The 17,393-nt window shown below is 42.4% G+C and overlaps 1 protein-coding gene across 2 annotated transcripts in view; it reads left to right on the top strand.

Annotated features, from left to right (window-relative positions):
• Positions 1 to 17,393, top strand: part of MSN (moesin) — a 40,846-nt gene that overhangs the window by 20,223 nt on the left and 3,230 nt on the right. The window contains exons 2-12 of one of the 2 annotated variants that reach the window (XM_050974391.1): positions 2,067 to 2,150; positions 10,130 to 10,225; positions 10,752 to 11,026; positions 11,490 to 11,573; positions 11,910 to 12,056; positions 12,532 to 12,628; positions 13,685 to 13,848; positions 14,220 to 14,350; positions 14,989 to 15,149; positions 15,655 to 15,747; positions 16,151 to 16,384. In XM_050974391.1, coding sequence (XP_050830348.1) covers positions 2,067 to 2,150; positions 10,130 to 10,225; positions 10,752 to 11,026; positions 11,490 to 11,573; positions 11,910 to 12,056; positions 12,532 to 12,628; positions 13,685 to 13,848; positions 14,220 to 14,350; positions 14,989 to 15,149; positions 15,655 to 15,747; positions 16,151 to 16,384 — 1,566 coding nt within the window. Of the gene's footprint in view, positions 1 to 2,066; positions 2,151 to 10,129; positions 10,226 to 10,751; positions 11,027 to 11,489; positions 11,574 to 11,909; positions 12,057 to 12,531; positions 12,629 to 13,684; positions 13,849 to 14,219; positions 14,351 to 14,988; positions 15,150 to 15,654; positions 15,748 to 16,150; positions 16,385 to 17,393 lie in introns of those variants that run through there. The other variant, XM_009090397.4, reaches the window with a different exon arrangement.

Below are 17,393 nucleotides of genomic sequence, written 5' to 3'. Positions count from 1 at the left end.
AATAAAGCTTTGTTCTTAGGAGTTTAGGCCATTTGTGCTTTTCCTGCTACTTCTGTGGGATGGTTTTGCCTTAGTTTGACATTGTGTTAGAAGATTTAGAAGGCTTGAAAAAAAACTTATTCCTGATATACTTGTTCATGATATCTTTGTTCTACTAATGTCTAAATTAATACCTTTTGCATGAAACAGGCAGAACTTCCAACTTATGTGTACTTCAGCTTAGCTGTGCTAAGCCTACCTTTAACCTTACAGAATTTTTAGCTTAACTTAAAACAAGAAAACCTTTAGGTTTATCTCAAGCAGATATCAAGTACAAAATAGTGATGTGCCTAGTCTGATCCAGGCTTTCTGGGAAACCTCAAAAAAGTATTTCTTATAATTAGTGGTTCCTTTTTGCTACTTACCTAGATTAACTAACAGAGCATTTCTTGCTTATTGGGGAAAAAACCCTGGTTCTAGTTCTCTTGCAGTCTGGTTTCTTAGTAAACAAGATGTGAAATCTGTACATATTTTTGGTAGAAATACAGGAATCAGAACTCTCTGTGATCATATTGGTATTATGTGGTTCCTTGAATATTTCTCTGCTTACTCTTGCTTTTTTGGTCTTCTGTGTCATGCAGTTAGCTTACAGTCCAAATATGACTTGGAGTTGTTCTTAAAGCTGTTCCCAGTGTAATTCCCTCCACCCTTCACCACTGGAAGCCTGGTGGAGTGTACTAATAGGATTGATTGCACTGAAGAGCAAAAAAATTAGGATTTGTTGATCTGAGGTAAATGACTTAGCAAGAGAGAGAACTGTTAATGCAAGGCCTGTGTGCTGGGGTTCGGTGCATTCTGAATATCTTGTCTGTACAATTTCAAGCCTTGAACCTCTGCTTTCATGGAAATATATTTTAAATAAAGGTGTTTCAATATAGCTGTTTTGAGTACAGCTTGTGCTCAAAAATTGTGGAATATCTTTACCCTTTTCAGTTGATAGGCATGCAAGTAGAATTGGATTCTCAAGCAGCTTGGTGTACTCACAGACCTCACTTTCCCTAAATTAAGGCATCTGCTTTCAGGCCAGGACAGTTTCTGTCTAGTCCCAAGCATCTAAATCATGTTTCCCAGTAATGATCAGGAGTTTTGAATGGGATCAGCAGTGTTTCACACTAGCATTTGACCTGAAATGCCTCTGCTGTTTAACTTGCTTCACGAGAAGTAAAAATTGTGTGTCTTCCTGCTTCTGTGGGATGAAGCTGTGAACTCTCTTGCTGCAGTTCCTTGCCACTTTCATGCCACAAGTGAAAATGTGATGATGAGACATTCCTGTCAAAATAGTGCATCATACAACTTTTCTTCTGGAAGACCATTGATGATCTTGCATCTAAGGCTAGCATAGTCATGAAATCTTGGTTACAATTTTAAATAACACCTAAACAATTTCTGCAGTTTTTAGAAGTCTTTCATCTCCCTGAAGGAATTGGAAAGCAGCACTGGCAGCCCTGCTGCTATGGGAATTGTTCTCATGTTCATCATGCACCTTTTTGTCATAGCCTGTGAGGGCATCCTTTCATCCTGACTGCTTCATCCCCACAGCCCCTGGAGCATGTCAGGGATTGTGCCTTCTAACTTCTCCAAATATTTACAATGACTGGAAGTGTGTTACTATTGACCAGAGTTGTTAATGCTTCTGGGAACTTCCTTGATGTTCACCCTTCAAACAAAAGGGTTGGATGACTTCTTGTGTGCCCCAAGTTTTGGAATATCTCTGCTTTTGTGAAAGATACCAGAATGTTCTACTCTGGAAATTAAACCTTATAAGATGTCAATGGCTCTCATGTGTGTCTGTACATGTGAATATTTGTAGGACCAGAGAGGATAAAACCACTGTGAAACAGGAAAGTTATATTCTGCAGGAAAGCTGTGAGTGCCATGCTGGCAGAGGAGATGACTTTGTGCCTGCTGGCAGGGAAGTCCCTGGAGGCTTGAGAGCTGCATCTTGGTCCTGGGCAGGTGCTTGTTTTCATTTTTGGGTAACATCATTTAGAGCATGTCTTGTAATGATTCATTTTTCTGTCTTCCAGATCAGTGTGCGTGTTACCACCATGGATGCTGAGCTGGAGTTTGCCATCCAGCCCAACACCACAGGGAAGCAACTCTTTGATCAGGTAAGAGATCGAGCTGCAGAGATATAAAGTTGATAAAGACATTGCAATTCTATTGAGGCAACAGCAAATAATTTCTACAGGACTTCAAAGATTGAGTGTCACTATATGTAATAGCTTCAAGAGAACTCAGCACAGTAAGAAATTGTACTTTTTTTTCCAAAACTACTGCATTTTGTGATCTCAAGGACTGTGTTAGGAGCTATTACTTCTAGTGAACTGAATTGGTGCTATGGCTCAAAATAATAGTAATTAGAAAGCACTGGATATCTGCAGTCTTAGTTTTCAAGAAAAGTCTTACAGGGGACCTAGTAAGCTATTTTTGGTTGACTTAGCTGCAAGCATTGTGTAATTGATTCCAAATGGTGGTTGGTCCCTAAACCAGGAGAGGCTCAGCTGGGTTTCAAATGCTGCTGCAGCCTTCAAGTGCAGGTAAAGTGATGTTCTGTACTCCCACCAGGCCCTGAGGGAAACCTTAAGAGCAGTGCTGGTTGTACCACACGTCATTGGGCTGTCTGCATGTGCTTCAGTCTTCCCCAGCTTTCACTGGGCAGGCAAATTTCCTGCTCTGGCCCAGGCAGAAGCAGGGAGGTGTGTGCAGCCCAAAGCTGAAGCAGCAGAAGACAGACATTATCAGCTGCAGAGAATGAAACTTTGCCAGACTCTACAGCAGTGTTTCTCTGCTGTAATTGGCCATGGATTTGCTCCTTGGAGAGAAATGGGAACAGTCAATTCATAGCTCAAAGATATGCAAATTGAATCTTGGCCTAATGACAAGATGAGGGAACTGCCAGACCAGATAGGTCAGATTTGGGTGTGGTTCAGTAGAGCTAAGCATTCTGGGGTCAGCTCTACATAGGATCTATCATAAGGAAGAGAGAAAATTAAGGCCTGATTCACCCATTGAAGTCAGCTATTTCATTTGGGGCCAGCAAATATAATTTAAATTTTATTTATTTTTTTAGATCTTTAACCACAAACTACTGTTTTCTCTTGTACTCAGCTGGATGATTCAACACTAGATGATATACTGCTCTTTGCAGCCCAGCCCTGAAAAGGAGGGAGATCCAAAGCTTTAGTGAAAGAGCATTCTCTCATAATGGAAAAAGTAAAAAGGCTTTTGAAAAAGTTCTGAATTACAGTGTAGTTCTCAGCTGTCTACGTCTTACTATGTAGTAGCTCCTGCATATTTTAGCCTTGTGTGGTCTCAGATCTGACAGGTTTGGATTTATAAAAGTGAAAGCCAAGTTCTGTCCAGAATCCATCTGTACATCATGGAACTCTGCCACAGTTAGTTCATGAAAGTGCTTGCTAATGAAGCTAAAGTGACATGTCCCCAGGTTTTTTAAAAAAAATGAACTGTTTTTTTTTTTTTGTTTTGTTTTGTTTTGAAGGGGGTGTTCTTCATGTGGATGCTTCCATGATTATTTTTCAATATCTGGGCTTCTGCTATTATCCAAGCAAAGCACCAAGTGCTGAGAAACAATACTACTCACGTCAGTAATATTTTTAATCTGCACGTGATATTTGCAGTCAGCTCTAGGTCATCTGTGGCTTCTGCTGCAAACTGACATTGGTGGCAGACTTGGGCTTCATCAGTTTGTCTCTGAGAAGCCTCCAGCCATGTTTCCAATATAGCAGCTCTTCATATCTAGTAATTGATTTCACTCCTTTGTCATGCTCTTGGACAGCTGCACATTTTCCTCCCTTCAGTGTATTTCACACAGCACCTGTCTAAACAGAATTTTGTTTTGCCTTTTCCACAGTAAACACTTTGCCAAAGGAGAAAACAAATGCTGTTGCAGAACTGAGTTTCTAAGTTGAGGCAGTGCTTACTTCACCTAAATTGGATTGTAGGTGAAGCTGGAAATGGGAGAGGGAACAACAAGTGTCTGAAGCTAGTTTTAAACATTTGTTATTTCTAAAAGGTCTGGTTGACATAAAACTTGCTCTCTGTAGGAAGGGGATGGGCCTTTAAATGTATTGTCAGCTGTTGCATATTCAGTATTTTTCACATGACTGAGCTGTTTTTGTGTATTGGTTCCTGTAAAGGGAGAGTCCAGTGCTGCTGTCCCTGCTGACACTGTGGCTGCTCTCTGGCTGGTCATTGTTCACTCTGCTTCAGTTTCTGTCCTTAGGTTGTCTGGGGTCCCATGATGGGGTGTATGAGAACAAAGTTACTTCTGTTTATTTTCTAGCTCCCTTTAGCCATGCTGTGCCCCTGAACTTGATAATCTAGTGTTTTCTGCATGATTCTGAAAAAATATCTGCTTTCATCAGTGCTTTTTTGAGGGAAGGGAGAGCTCCTCTACAAAGCAGACGTATGGCTTTGCTGTTGTAGGACATTGACTTCCGGTGTGAAACCTGATTTTTGACTCTTGTACAGAAAAATTTTAAGATATCCAGCATCTTTTTGCCCTGGGGTGCCCTTTCACTTTGAACTGTCAGTTTTGAGTTAAGCAAGAAGGAAACTGCTAAGCATTACCAAACTTTTTTAGCTGCATGGCTACCTCAGTGCAATCTGCTGGCTTTGCTCAGTAACATTTAGGCAATATTTATTTTCACCTGTTGTGTATAAAGGTAGATAAATGTATTCATTGTGCCACACATGATTCTGGCCCACTCTCAATAGGATTCAGAAGATTTTGGAAAGGTTGTAGCTAGGTTTTAGCTTAATGAGGAGAAAAGCATTTGAGTCTAAAGTTCCATAGTAATAATACGTGAATGGGCATGAGGTAGAAATGTTCCTGTCTTCCTCTTTCCTGCTTGGGTAAATTTCAAAGTGAATTTTTGTAGTGACAGAACAATATAGATACTTCACTGCTTTACAGGAAGTGGTTTCTGCCCCAAAGTAGCTGGCTGTAGAAATACCACTGAACTGATATACATGTGCAGTAACATCAGGAAGTATTCTAGAGCTCTTCCTATTCCCTAATCTTGTAACTGTACAGCTTTTGCTTAAATACCTTAGTCTTGTGTGCAAGGACAAAACCTGGATTAAATGAGACAGGATTCTACTGTCTCTCTTCTGCAGTTTTGCTGGTGTACCTTTTAACATCAGCTCCTGAACTCCAGCACTTACAGTTCTTGCTAGTGAGTCAGTAACTTTGCTCCCATTCCTCAGCTGCCAGTGATGGATTAAAAGAAGAGATCAAGGATGGGCTATGCATGTCGGGGTGCTGCTTATCCCATAGGCTTTATCACTTCCCAGGTACCTTGAAATGTTGCTTTTCTGGGGATGCAGAGCACAGGCACTGCAGCAGTGATAGCTGCTTGTTTTCCTCCTTTGACCCTTTTCTGTATTGGTCTGGAGAGCAGTCAGTAAACCACAGCAGTGCTTTGCACTGTATGTCTTCTACACAGCAAAGATTAATCTGTTGTCTGGTGAAAGTTCTTAGTTATTTGTTGCTGCAGACGGCTTTGAAATTGTCTCTTCAATCTTTTTGATTGAAGTTTGAGAGGCAAACAAGGAAGTTTGCCTCTCAAACTTCCTTTTTTTGGGTAAAAAAAAACTGGGTAAAAAAACCCGCCCTTTTCTGTGTTGCTTGAATCACTGAGCATCCAATCTCTTTCAAGGTTATTTCTGTCCCATTAAGAGCCACGAAGACAAGTCACAGGTTTAAGAAAATGTCACATGAGAAACTTCAATAGCTATCACGTCAAACTTTAAAAACATGTGGTTAACCTTCCAAAGATGCTTTTCCTCATTATTGTGAGCTTTTGGGGTCAAAACTAAGCTTGTAATAGAAATGTGCACTTATCTATGGGTTAAAATGATAACAATAAGCATCTTTCTGCACACTTTAAATCTGGTCACTGATGCTGTATTTTATATTCAGCATTAAGTCTTATACATTTTCTTTTTAATTCTTAAGGTTCTTTCAGATTTCATTAAGAGCCAGATCTCCTGAGATTCTGATTTTGTGTGCCCTGGCTTATCTTGCCTTGCTTTTCTGCATGACTGAGGCGCTGTGCAGCTAGAAACCTTGGTAATGCTTAGCAGCTTCCTCCTTGTTTAACTGCTGCTGTGAATTTAGTAGTTTTGTAGAGTACCAGTTTGGTTTTGTAGAGTACCAGAAATCAGACTTCTTTCACGTTTGCTTAAGCTTACAGCACAGGCTGATCAAACCCCTCTTGAATTTTGAGTAACTCTATCTCAGTTGAGCTATGTTTGGAATCAAGGTGGTTGGTATCTCATGGCTTGCAAACTAAGCTGTTTGAGGAGGGAGAGTGTAAGAAACTTGTAACTACTTTAGCTACTATTAGGTCCTATCTAGTAGTGTTTAAACACATATAAAATGGCTCTGGAACACTTAATCCACTAGATGAAAGCACTAAAATCAAAACTCACTAAGGCAGTTTCATGGTAGAAAGCAGCAAGTCTCAGGATAGTGGCTGGTTGCCCCAGCAAACCCCAGAACTCGTCCCTGTGCTGAATGCTTGTGGTTGAGCAGTATGAAAATGTGTCTCAAATTTCACAGGAACATGTGGAAAGTTTCTGACTTTTAGAAAAGCAGTAGTTCCAACCAAAAATGGACTGCTTGTTGCTAAAGATGTCAATGGCAAACTGTAGTAAGTACAAAAACTCGAAGATCCTGTAGTTTAGCCCTCTGGCATATTGGCACTTTGGAAGGGAAAACCAGAAGTACATCCACCAGCTAAATGGAGGGGGAACAGTTGAATATTTGTGGCTGTAAATGGAGCCTAACTTGGTAGTAAGTTAGGGTACCTGGAAGACCCCATTCTAAGATGTTTTTGACTGGCATATGAAACTGCAGGTGTGGCACCAGTTCAGAGCTCCTCCAGCCATAAGGTTAGCTGGCAGTTTTCTCTCAGATATACTTGACATACCTGTCATAGAAAGGGAGAGAGAACTACCTCATCTTTTACTAGGGCAACATTCAAGGCACTTGTCCCATGATATAGCCTGAGATGATTTGGCCTTTGCTGCAGGAACATGATCCAAGTGCTACGCCTTTTCCTCTGCTTGCATGCTTTGCTCTTGCCTGTGTGTAAATAGTGCTTTCATCAGAATCTGTACTCGTTTGCCAGTGTGGTGGTGTGTTTCCTTGCCTGAAAGTGACAGCCATTTTCAGTCATCATCTTGATGCTAAAATGTACATTTAAGAGGCTGCCTATGGCTCCCTCTTCTGCTGTGGAGCAGCACCCAACAGCAGGAACATAGTTCAGAGGGAGCTGGGTGAGTGCTGAGGGGAAGGACAGGAATTGTCATGCAGATCTAGAAAACATGGAGTAAGAAGGAATGAGGGAAAAGGTTACCTGAAAGATCTTCTGTTTCTTCACTGAACACAAGTAAAAAACCCCAACTAATGTGTGCTTAGACTTTCTGCAGAGGATGAAGTGAGTCACCAGAAAGGCACCTTTTTCCCTATGTCAATATGGCTTACTGAGTAGAATTTTAAGCTAAAAGTGTACTCAATTAACAGTTTTTTAGTAGCCGGCCAAGGTACCATGGGACAGCTGGATTTTAAGGCTGTATCCAATCTGTTGCCCATTGTAAACTGAGCTTTACCCAGCAGGCGAAACAAGACCCAGGGACTGACTTAATGCTCCCCCTGGAATGAAGAAAAGATGCTGCTCTCCAGATGGATGAGAGTGTAGATTTTAGGTATTTAAGTATTGTGGTCCGTGTTAAACAGACTCTCTCTTCTCCCTCCTTTGTGCCAGCCCTTCTCCATCCTTAGCCACTGCCAGTAGCTGTTTGCTTTTTGGAACATCTCACAGTTCATTAGGGCTCTGAATGCTGTACACCCCCAGACGTAATTATGCTGCTGCCAGTCAGATTCTTTGCAGCTGTAGAAAGCTGTTTCTTCTTCATGATTTCCCCCTTGCTAAATGGAACTAAATAGCCTGCTAAAGCTGAGGAGGGGAGGAGGACTATCCTCACTGCCTTAGTTCAGTGGCAGCTTGGGACCACGATGGTGAGTGCTCTGCTGTCTCCCCTCTTCTCTGCCCCCAGCTCGTTGTTGTCTCTGCTACTGCTGGGCAGGCTTCTGCTGTGGAATAAAAGTCCTTTTGTGTAGGACCACAGTGTGGAGCCTTTCAGCTCCTTGCTGGCAACCCAGCCTGTTGAATTCCCAGGCATAAGCTGCTGTCAAGTGGAAGAGAGGAAAGCAGAACCATGCAGTCGAGTGAGGAGCTTCCATCCCATTCATATGTTAATGCTTCTAAGAACAGAGCTATCCTTCGGCTTTAGGACAGCCTTTCTTCCCCTCCTTGAACCATCTGCTTCTAATCACAGAATATGCTGGCTTGGAAGGGACCCACAAGGATCACTGAGTCCAACTCTTGGCCCTGCACATGACCATCCTCAAGAATCACACCATGTGCCTGACAACATTTTCCAAATGTTTCTTCAACTGTCAAGCTTGGTGCTGTGACCACTTCCCTGGCGAGCCAGTTCCAGTGCCCAACCACCTTCTAGGTGAAGAATCTTTTTTTCTGGTAGCCAACCTAAACCTTTCCTGACAACTTCAGGCCATTTCCTTGGGTTTGGTCACTGGTCACCTCAGGGAAGTGGTCAGTGTCTGCCCCTCTTCTTCTCCTCATGAGGAAGTTGTAGAGTGTGATGAGGTCCCCCCTCAGTCTTCTCCAGGCTGAATGGACCAAGTGCCCTCAGCTGCTCCTCGTACAGCTTTCTCTCAAGGCCCTTCATCTTCATTGCCCCAAAATTTCATGTATATAGCAAACCCTGCTTCTTCTCCAAAAGCTGCCTTAGCTGTGTGCATCCTGCTGTGTGATGCACAAGTGATCTGCATCCCCCTGAATCTGCAGGGGCTCTAGCCCAGATCTCCTGTTCATGTTCAAGCAAGGACAGGCTAATTAATTTCAGGAACCCCAGTGGGATGATGTGCATGGACTACATGCCCTAGTGTAGGTTTTGTCTCTGTGTGTGCCATCAATGGCATGCCTCTACTGAAAACTGCGTTTGGTTTTTCTGCCTGAAAGGAACAAAGGTCCTAATGCTGCTTTTGAAAGGCCAGATGAAACGTCTGATCCAAGCCCTGAACAATCTAATTAGTGATGTGTTTGTGGGGAACCTATGTCTTTGGTGTTGTATCTTGACAAAGTAGAGACCACATTAGAAGGGAACAGAGTCCACCTTTGGGTAGTACAAAATTATATCAACTGACCTGGCAGCTGGCTTTCACAGGGCAAGTCTCAGTCTTTGCACCAATGGTAGCCCCTTACTGCACCCTGTGGCATGTCCCAGGCTTTTCAGGGCACAAAGAGGATGTCTTGATAGTAATCAGGCTTTGGAGAAACTTCCCCCTCTTTTTAACCAACAGTGGCACTGCAATAGTCTTGCTGCCCCACCATGAAGCTCTTCTCTCTTGTCACAACATGTCTTTAAAGCCTTCTAAATTCCTATTTACATGCCTGGTGTGCTAGGGAAGTAAGCACAGAGAGAGCTCACATAGTGGTGTAGTTAATGTCTGTGGTGGCTTTGTCCTGGCACAGGGGCAAGCATATGGATTTAGCCTCTGCAATTCCTCTGAATGGTGCTGCTCAGTAAAGAGCTGTATGAAAGGCCTGTCTATAGCTATGAGTGGAGTAGAAACAAATCTTAAAGTAGCACATGACTTGCCCAGGAATAGTACATTTGCATGATAAGTGTGGGATATACCTGAAAATGGAGCTGTGTTCCTCATTCCTGGAAGTTACAAGACCTGTCAGAGCTGCTGCACTGTATTTTGGCTATACATGTTGGCTTATAAGTAGCTGAAAAAAAATAATGTTGTTTATAAATAGCAACAAGCCTTAAAGAGCTGAAGGAGAAGAAAGAATATCACACACATCCACTTAAGACCTCTTAGATGCCAAATCATCTTTCTGTGCACTGCAGCAGGAGAGGCAGGTGGTCAGGGCATTTGTCTGAACTTACTTCTAACATGTTCTCAGCCACTGATGGACAAGTTCAGTCAATCTGGGGATCTTGCTAATAATCACCTTTCTTTCAGGTTGTCAAGACAATTGGTTTGCGAGAGGTCTGGTTTTTTGGACTTCAGTATCAAGACACCAAGGGTTTCTCAACATGGCTAAAATTGAACAAAAAGGTATGGTTGCTCCAAAATTTTGCTGGTCCTTGTTCCCTTCTAAGAGTGCAGAGGCAAATTCAGTCCCCATACTTCTGTGAGGGATCTGTTCTTGCCTTCCTATGCACCTCAAGTACTGCAAGATCAGTGAGTTGGTGCTGTGCATGCACTCCCTCCCCAGGGTATGAGGAGTTGTGGTATCTTGGATGTGGTATCAAGCTGTGGACCTTGTCCTGCATCTAGCTCTGTTTATCAGGCCAGATTTGTTACCCTGGTAAAATGCTGCTGATGTGCTCAAGTGAGCATCTTAGGGAGAAACCTGGAAAGAAACTTAGCTACCGCTGGTCATAAGTACTGGCTTGTGTAAATCCAGTGGGGAGAAGTGATGAGGTATTTAACAGTAAGTAATTGAACATGCTTGCTTTTCTGCACATTCTTCTGCATTGGAAAGGAGGATTTTTTTTTCTAGTGCATGCTTGTCTTCCTGTTTATAAACTGCTCCCTTTCACTTGTATATAGGTTATAAAATCTGCTAACTGTGTTCCAGGTAACAGCACAGGATGTACGTAAAGAAAGCCCCCTGCTTTTCAAATTCCGTGCCAAGTTCTACCCAGAAGATGTGGCAGAAGAGCTGATCCAGGACATCACACAGCGCCTGTTCTTCCTCCAAGTGAAGGAGGCAATTCTGAACGATGACATTTACTGTCCCCCAGAGACAGCTGTCCTGCTGGCTTCCTATGCCGTCCAGTCCAAATACGGAGACTTCAACAAAGATGTGCACAAGTCTGGCTACCTTGCTAGTGATAAACTGCTCCCACAAAGGCAAGTGAACCTGCACAGTCTTAGCCATTCTTCTTCTTAAAGGGTTTGTGATTTTTTAATTATTTTTTTAAATGTAGGGGATGTTTTGATTGCAATGCTCAGAATAAAATATAGCCTTGTGCCACTTTGAGCATTTAGATTAGTATTCAACTAATTAACAGCTTTAACCTTAAATTTCCTATTGCTACTCTGAAACTCTAATCAGAAGTAGTGAGAGAAGCTCCAAAACAAAACACACTACAAGAAAAAGAAACTGAATAAAATTTGTCATTTATTAGAAGTCTGAATACTGACCATTGTCTCTATTTTGCCTTTTATTGAAGCTGTATTTCTTGGAATGTTTTTGTGGGGGAACTCTGATGCTAATGGAGTATTTAATGGAGCATTATTATAGAGTGATGTGATTGTGTGTGTGCATATATGTAGTGCTTGGTTTGAACCATCCCATGTATGCTCTTTCTAGGGTTTTGGAGCAGCACAAGCTTAACAAGGACCAGTGGGAGGAGAGGATCCAGGTGTGGCATGAGGAACATCGAGGAATGATTAGGTAACTGATGCAGTGTGAAACTGATGTATTTCAAGTAGTGTCAGTGTGTAATGTACAAATACATTAAAAAAAATCTGTGACTTGCTTCAGGATAAGTTAGCATTCTTCAGGTTATTTGGAGTAACTAGGTTTACATGCCTCTGCTGGTCCATGTCAGCTGGCTGTTCTTAGTAAAACAAGACTGAATTTGCAGAGTTTGTAATTATCTACTTAGGGTGATCCTTAGAACCTTTGCCAGCTTGTTGCTGCTCTGTCCATGTGGGAGGATAACACCTTCTTGCTCTAATGGCTTTAAGACTCAAAAGAGAATATTTGCTTTCTTTTTACATGCTGCAGAGAAGATGCTGTCTTGGAGTACCTGAAAATTGCACAGGATCTGGAAATGTACGGTGTGAACTACTTCAGCATTAAGAACAAGAAAGGCTCTGAGCTCTGGCTAGGTGTAGATGCTCTTGGACTCAACATTTATGAGCAGAATGATAGGTAATAAACCCCTCTCTCTTCATTATTGCCTTCAGCTCCTTTCCAGTATAAAGTTATTCAAAATCAATCTCTCCTGGAATTCAAATCTTTAGTTAAACTCCACCATTTCTGTATCATTCTTGGCTGTATTTTTGACATTGCCAGAATAATCCTTAAAATGTGCTTCTTTAGAGCAAAAAATACAAGAAATTGGCAAATCTTTTCAAGATAGTTTCACTTTATCCCTAGTCTTCCTGCTATGGATGCATTCTCCAGTTCTGATTTTCATTTAAAAAACCAAAAAAAGTGGGAGTGAAAAATGGCTTATTATATTTATATTTCATCTGTGTGACTAATTTTGTCTGCTGATTTCAACTCCCATAAGAGCACTGAAATACGAGGGTGGATTTGGTATAATTTTGAGCTTTATATTCTAAGTCAAGAATTTGGAATGACTTTGGGCTCTCTTGTTTCTTTCTGCTTCCCATTTTTGCAGGCTAACACCGAAAATTGGATTCCCCTGGAGTGAGATCAGAAATATCTCATTCAATGACAAGAAATTTGTTATTAAGCCTATTGACAAGAAAGCACCAGTAAGAAGCAAGATTCATATTAAGCTATTAAACTCTCAGCTTCTTAGTTGAACTGTTTCTGTGGGTTTGGTTTTGGGGGCTTTTTGGGTTTTTTTTTTTCCCAGAATCTTTTCATCAACAGCACGAACGCTGATGTAAGCAGGGAGACTGTTCAGGGCAGTCAAGTGATAGTTATGATTTTCTTTTCTGGTTAAGAGGGTAGAAATTTAGTATAAGCTTAAGCTTTTAACAGCAGTGGCAGAGAGTAGATCTTTGCTTGAAGTTTCTGATTCTCCTAAGACTGTTCAGATTCTCTGATAATACAGTTAGGGTTGTGAGGGACCTCTGTTAGCTGTGGATGCTTCCTTTGCAACCTGATGGCTTTAAAGTGTGTGGGATGACCTTTTGCAGGTTTTCACCTTACTTAAAGCAGAAGCTTTAAGTCATTTTGTAGGGTAGGCTGGAAGTTTTTTCCTTGCAAATTTATATTGACTGCAATTGCTTTAATCTTTAGAGCCTACTAATTTCCAGTGCTAGCTAGTATCTTCTGTTCTTCTGGTCATTCTTGTTTCATTGCTGCTTGAAAGCATTTCCCTGTTGCTCCTTTTGAACAGAACAAAGTTATTTATCCATTGATTATAACATTTAACACCCTTTCTGGCATAAGCCAAGACACATTACATTCAAAGTGGCTGGCCAGGCTCTTACACAGATTATTGAAGTGGGAAGGAAGGTGGGAGAAGCCAGGGACTCGGTGTGCTTGCTAAAGCAGCCCTGCTGTTGTTTGTAATAAAATGGTCATGCTAAGATGCTGTGTGCTTGGTGCTAGGGATGTGTTACAGTGAAACCCAGAGCACTGGAATGTCACATTGGATGCTCCTGCCCTGGGTGTGCTTGTCAGGTTGAAATCCATTCCAGAAATGAATGTCTAACTGCCACCACACATGAATTAGACATTATTAAGAAAAGCTGGCTGGCAACTCTAAAAAGCTCGGGGTCTTAGGAGCATAGTGCATAGCACAAGGGGCTTCTTATGCTGAAAGAACAAATCTAATGCTGCCTTTTTCTTGTCCCAAGGACTTTGTATTCTATGCCCCTCGGTTACGGATTAACAAGCGAATCCTGGCGCTTTGCATGGGGAACCACGAGCTCTACATGCGCAGACGTAAACCAGACACCATTGAGGTGCAGCAGATGAAGGCACAGGCTCGGGAAGAGAAACACCAGAAACAGATGGAGAGGTTGGTAGGGCTCTGAGTAACCTGGGTGTGATTAATCACTGCACGAGTAGCATCATGTGCTGGATAAATGGCTGGCAGCACCTTAATCTGCTTGAGCCAAAAATAAAGCAGGTTGCTTTCTGCTTCAGTAGGACTGATGGGTTGATAGTAATGGTACTCATCACAAGTGTGACTTCCCATTACTTTCTTGGACTTATGAACTTGTCATTGAGATGAATGCCAGCAGAGCTTTATATTTTTGCACTTCTATAAAGGGAGTAAAGGTCATTATCTGAGTGCTGTAGGGCACATCTTGTGTGTGCTCTTTTTGTGTGTTTACCAGGAAGTGCTCCAAGTTGGTTTGAAATTACATTGTGACTTCCTTCCATCAGAGCCCTGCTGGAGAATGAGAAGAAGAAGAGGGAGTTGGCAGAAAAGGAGAAGGAGAAGATTGAGCGTGAGAAGGAGGAGCTGATGGAGAGACTCAAGCAAATTGAGGAGCAAACCAAGAAAGCTCAGCAAGGTAATAGGAAATCTTTCAGTGTTTCCTTTGATGATGAATAGTCTGAGTGAGAAGGGGCCAAATAGTAAAGCTATGAGCATTTCTAAGTAATTTGTCTCTCCAGTGTTGTGTGCTAACTGGTGTTAGGGCCCTGGTGTAGCCTCCTGAAGCTGAATGTAAGCCCTCCATACGCAGTTGCTGAAAAAGATATGCATTAAAGAAATAGGTAACAGCCAAGATGTCTCTCCTGGCAGCAGAAGTACCTTGTCATTGTTCCTGTGCTGGCTGGAAGCTTTATCCCAGCATATCTACAGAGGAAGGAGTCAGAGTGTAGCAGGGGTCACACCAGTCATTGCTGTGGTGATTTATTATCTAATTGCTTGGCTAGAGTTAGTGTGGTGTTGCCCAAGCAAAATGCTAAATGCTTCTCTGCCCTTAGGTATGTAATTTTGGGATGGGTGCTTCCCCACAAATCCATTGGGGGTGGGCCTGACTTTGTCTTACAGCTCCAGATAAAATGTAATGGAAAGGACAGGGAACAGTTGCTTCCACCTCTCCTTTACCTGTTCTTCTGAAGGAAAACCCTTATCCAGACAGACTTTCCTCTTCTACTGCCATTCTTTACTTGATCTGACTTAAATGTTCTCCCCTATTTTCAGAATTGGAAGAACAGACCCGCAGAGCTCTGGAGCTGGAACAGGAGAGAAAACGAGCTCAGGAGGAAGCAGAGAAACTGGCTAAGGAACGTAGAGAAGCAGAAGAGGCCAAGGAGGCCCTATTGAGAGCATCCCATGATCAACAAAAGACCCAGGAACAGTTGGTAAGTTGGTGAACTGAAAATCAAGTAAGGAAAATAGTGAAAGGGGAAACATCTAAGCTTTTGAAGCAAACCAGGCTATGAGTATAGTGAGCAAGCACTACATTCATAGGTTCTTCAATTTTTATCCTCAAGTAAATGAAAATATACATAAATACAAGGGTATTTGTGCAGTAGATTTGTATTGCTTTTTGCCTTTTTTTGTATGTGATAATGATAAAGCGTTGCTTTCCCTGGTTTGGATTCAAATAACTAAGTTTTGTAGCTCTGTTTTGGGGAGAAGGAAAAAGAACCAACTCAACAACCAAACAAAACCCCAACTCACAATGAAATGCAAACCATTTTTGGCTTCCTTTCCTCTTTCATCATGGAAGTATTGGTGGAACTGAAGTTAAAAGGAAGGCTTTCTCCTTACTGAAAAGATGTGTTTTCACTCAGGACTTGAACTAAATGCTTGATTTAGCAAGTACCTTGGGTATTGTTTTCACTAAAAGCCTTTCTTCTGCAGGCTGCTGAGATGGCAGAACTCACAGCTAGGATCACACAGCTGGAGCTGGCCAGGCAGAAGAAGGAGAGTGAGGCGCAGGAGTGGCAGTATAAGGTAAAGCAGAGTCTGAGCAAATGGCACACTTTCTGTGGAATTGCTCTTTGTTCTGGATTGTAACCTAAACTACTGCCCTGGATTCTATGCTAGACTCAACGCTTGCAAGCTCGAGGCTGTTGTAAATACACAGCTTTGGAACTGGTAACTTATTCTAACTCCATGTAGCAGTTTTTGACTAATTAGACCTGTAGCCCATTTTCCATTAGCAGTAAACATTCTTCAAATCTCTGAAGTGTTATCCAGCAGAAAATTTTGCAAATGATGGTGGCTGAGTAGCTTTGGAATGTCTCCCTTCAGAGGTGCAAGGTTTCCTGTAACAAGCACCAAGTGGTGCTTTTGTGAGAAGTCTCAGGCACTCAGGATTTTACTGATTGACTCACTGTAGCATATCCTACTGCAGGCACAGAGGGTGCAGGAGGACCTAGAGAAGACCAAAGAGGAGTTGAAGACTGCCATGAGCACCCCTCATGTCACTGAACCCATGCACTCTGAGAATGAGCATGATGATGAGCAGGATGAGAATGCAGCAGAGGCCAGTGCTGAGCTGCGGTCGGAGGCCACCATCAAGGACCGCAGTGAGGAGGAGCGCACCACTGAGGCAGAGAAGAATGAGAGGGTCCAGAAACACTTGAAGGTAAGAAGCTGGCAGCAGAGTGTGTGTGTATGGGCGCTGCTTCTGTTTTTCTCAACATTTCTTGCAGCTGGAAGGCATTGCTGTTATTTATAAAATGAGGGGAGACACAGGGAAGGGAGGTGATCATGATCTTGCCAGATAGCTGGTTATCCGTTGAGAAGAGAGGCAGATCTGGTCTCTTGGCACTTGAATTCCATTTTACTGGAAGCAGTGATGTATTTTGAAGCAGTGCCAACAAGCAGTGTCTGTCAGATGTAGTGTGCTTTCTGTGAGTATTGCCAACCTCCTGACAGCTGTTCATAGCCCTGGCTGCAAGAAATTGAGGAACTTTTTCTGATTCCTATCCAGCAGCTGTCTCTAACTGACAAGTCTGGGTTGCATTGCAAAACTCTGCATTGCAAAACCCTGGAGGAGCCCACTAGGGCTCAGCACAGAGACAGCACTACTGCACCATCTTGTTGTGAGGCACTCCAGTGTTCTGGTGTTCAATTCCAAGCCTGTGCTGCCTGAGTTGTACCAGGCTTTCCTCATTGTGCATTGTACTGTGGTGGTTACACACAGAGGGTAAAGGTGCATTTTATCTTCTGCAGTAAGTTTCTTTTCTGGTGGAAAGCTAGTAATTCCTCAGATTCTGCAAGATGTTCTTGCTGTTTTCAGGGATCCTTCCAAGTGGCTGATCTTTTAAAGTACAGGCATTGGAGACAATCGTTCTTAACTGTGCTAGATGAAGATAAATAGGTGCCAGATTGCCTGATGTTTTATACCTTCAAATGTTAGGGAGAAATATGAACAACTTCCACAAAATCATTAATCTGTTGAGGTGTGAGGGGCCTCCATGAGATCATCTAATCCCACTTCCTTGCTTGAGCAAGGTCAGCTAGAGCAGGCTGCCCAGAAGAATACACTGGGGCTTGTCTGTTTCCTGTCTCGATAGATACCAGATCTTCAGGAGAATCAGCAGGAAATCTTGTCCAGCTTTGAGTCTCTGGCATGTACTAACCTGTTGCTG

This window comes from Serinus canaria, chromosome 4A (assembly GCF_022539315.1).
Source record: "Serinus canaria isolate serCan28SL12 chromosome 4A, serCan2020, whole genome shotgun sequence".
In the NCBI taxonomy this organism is placed as follows: domain Eukaryota; kingdom Metazoa; phylum Chordata; class Aves; order Passeriformes; family Fringillidae; genus Serinus; species Serinus canaria.
Note: the sequence above shows the minus strand (reverse complement) of the source record. Positions and strands in the feature narration are given on the sequence as shown.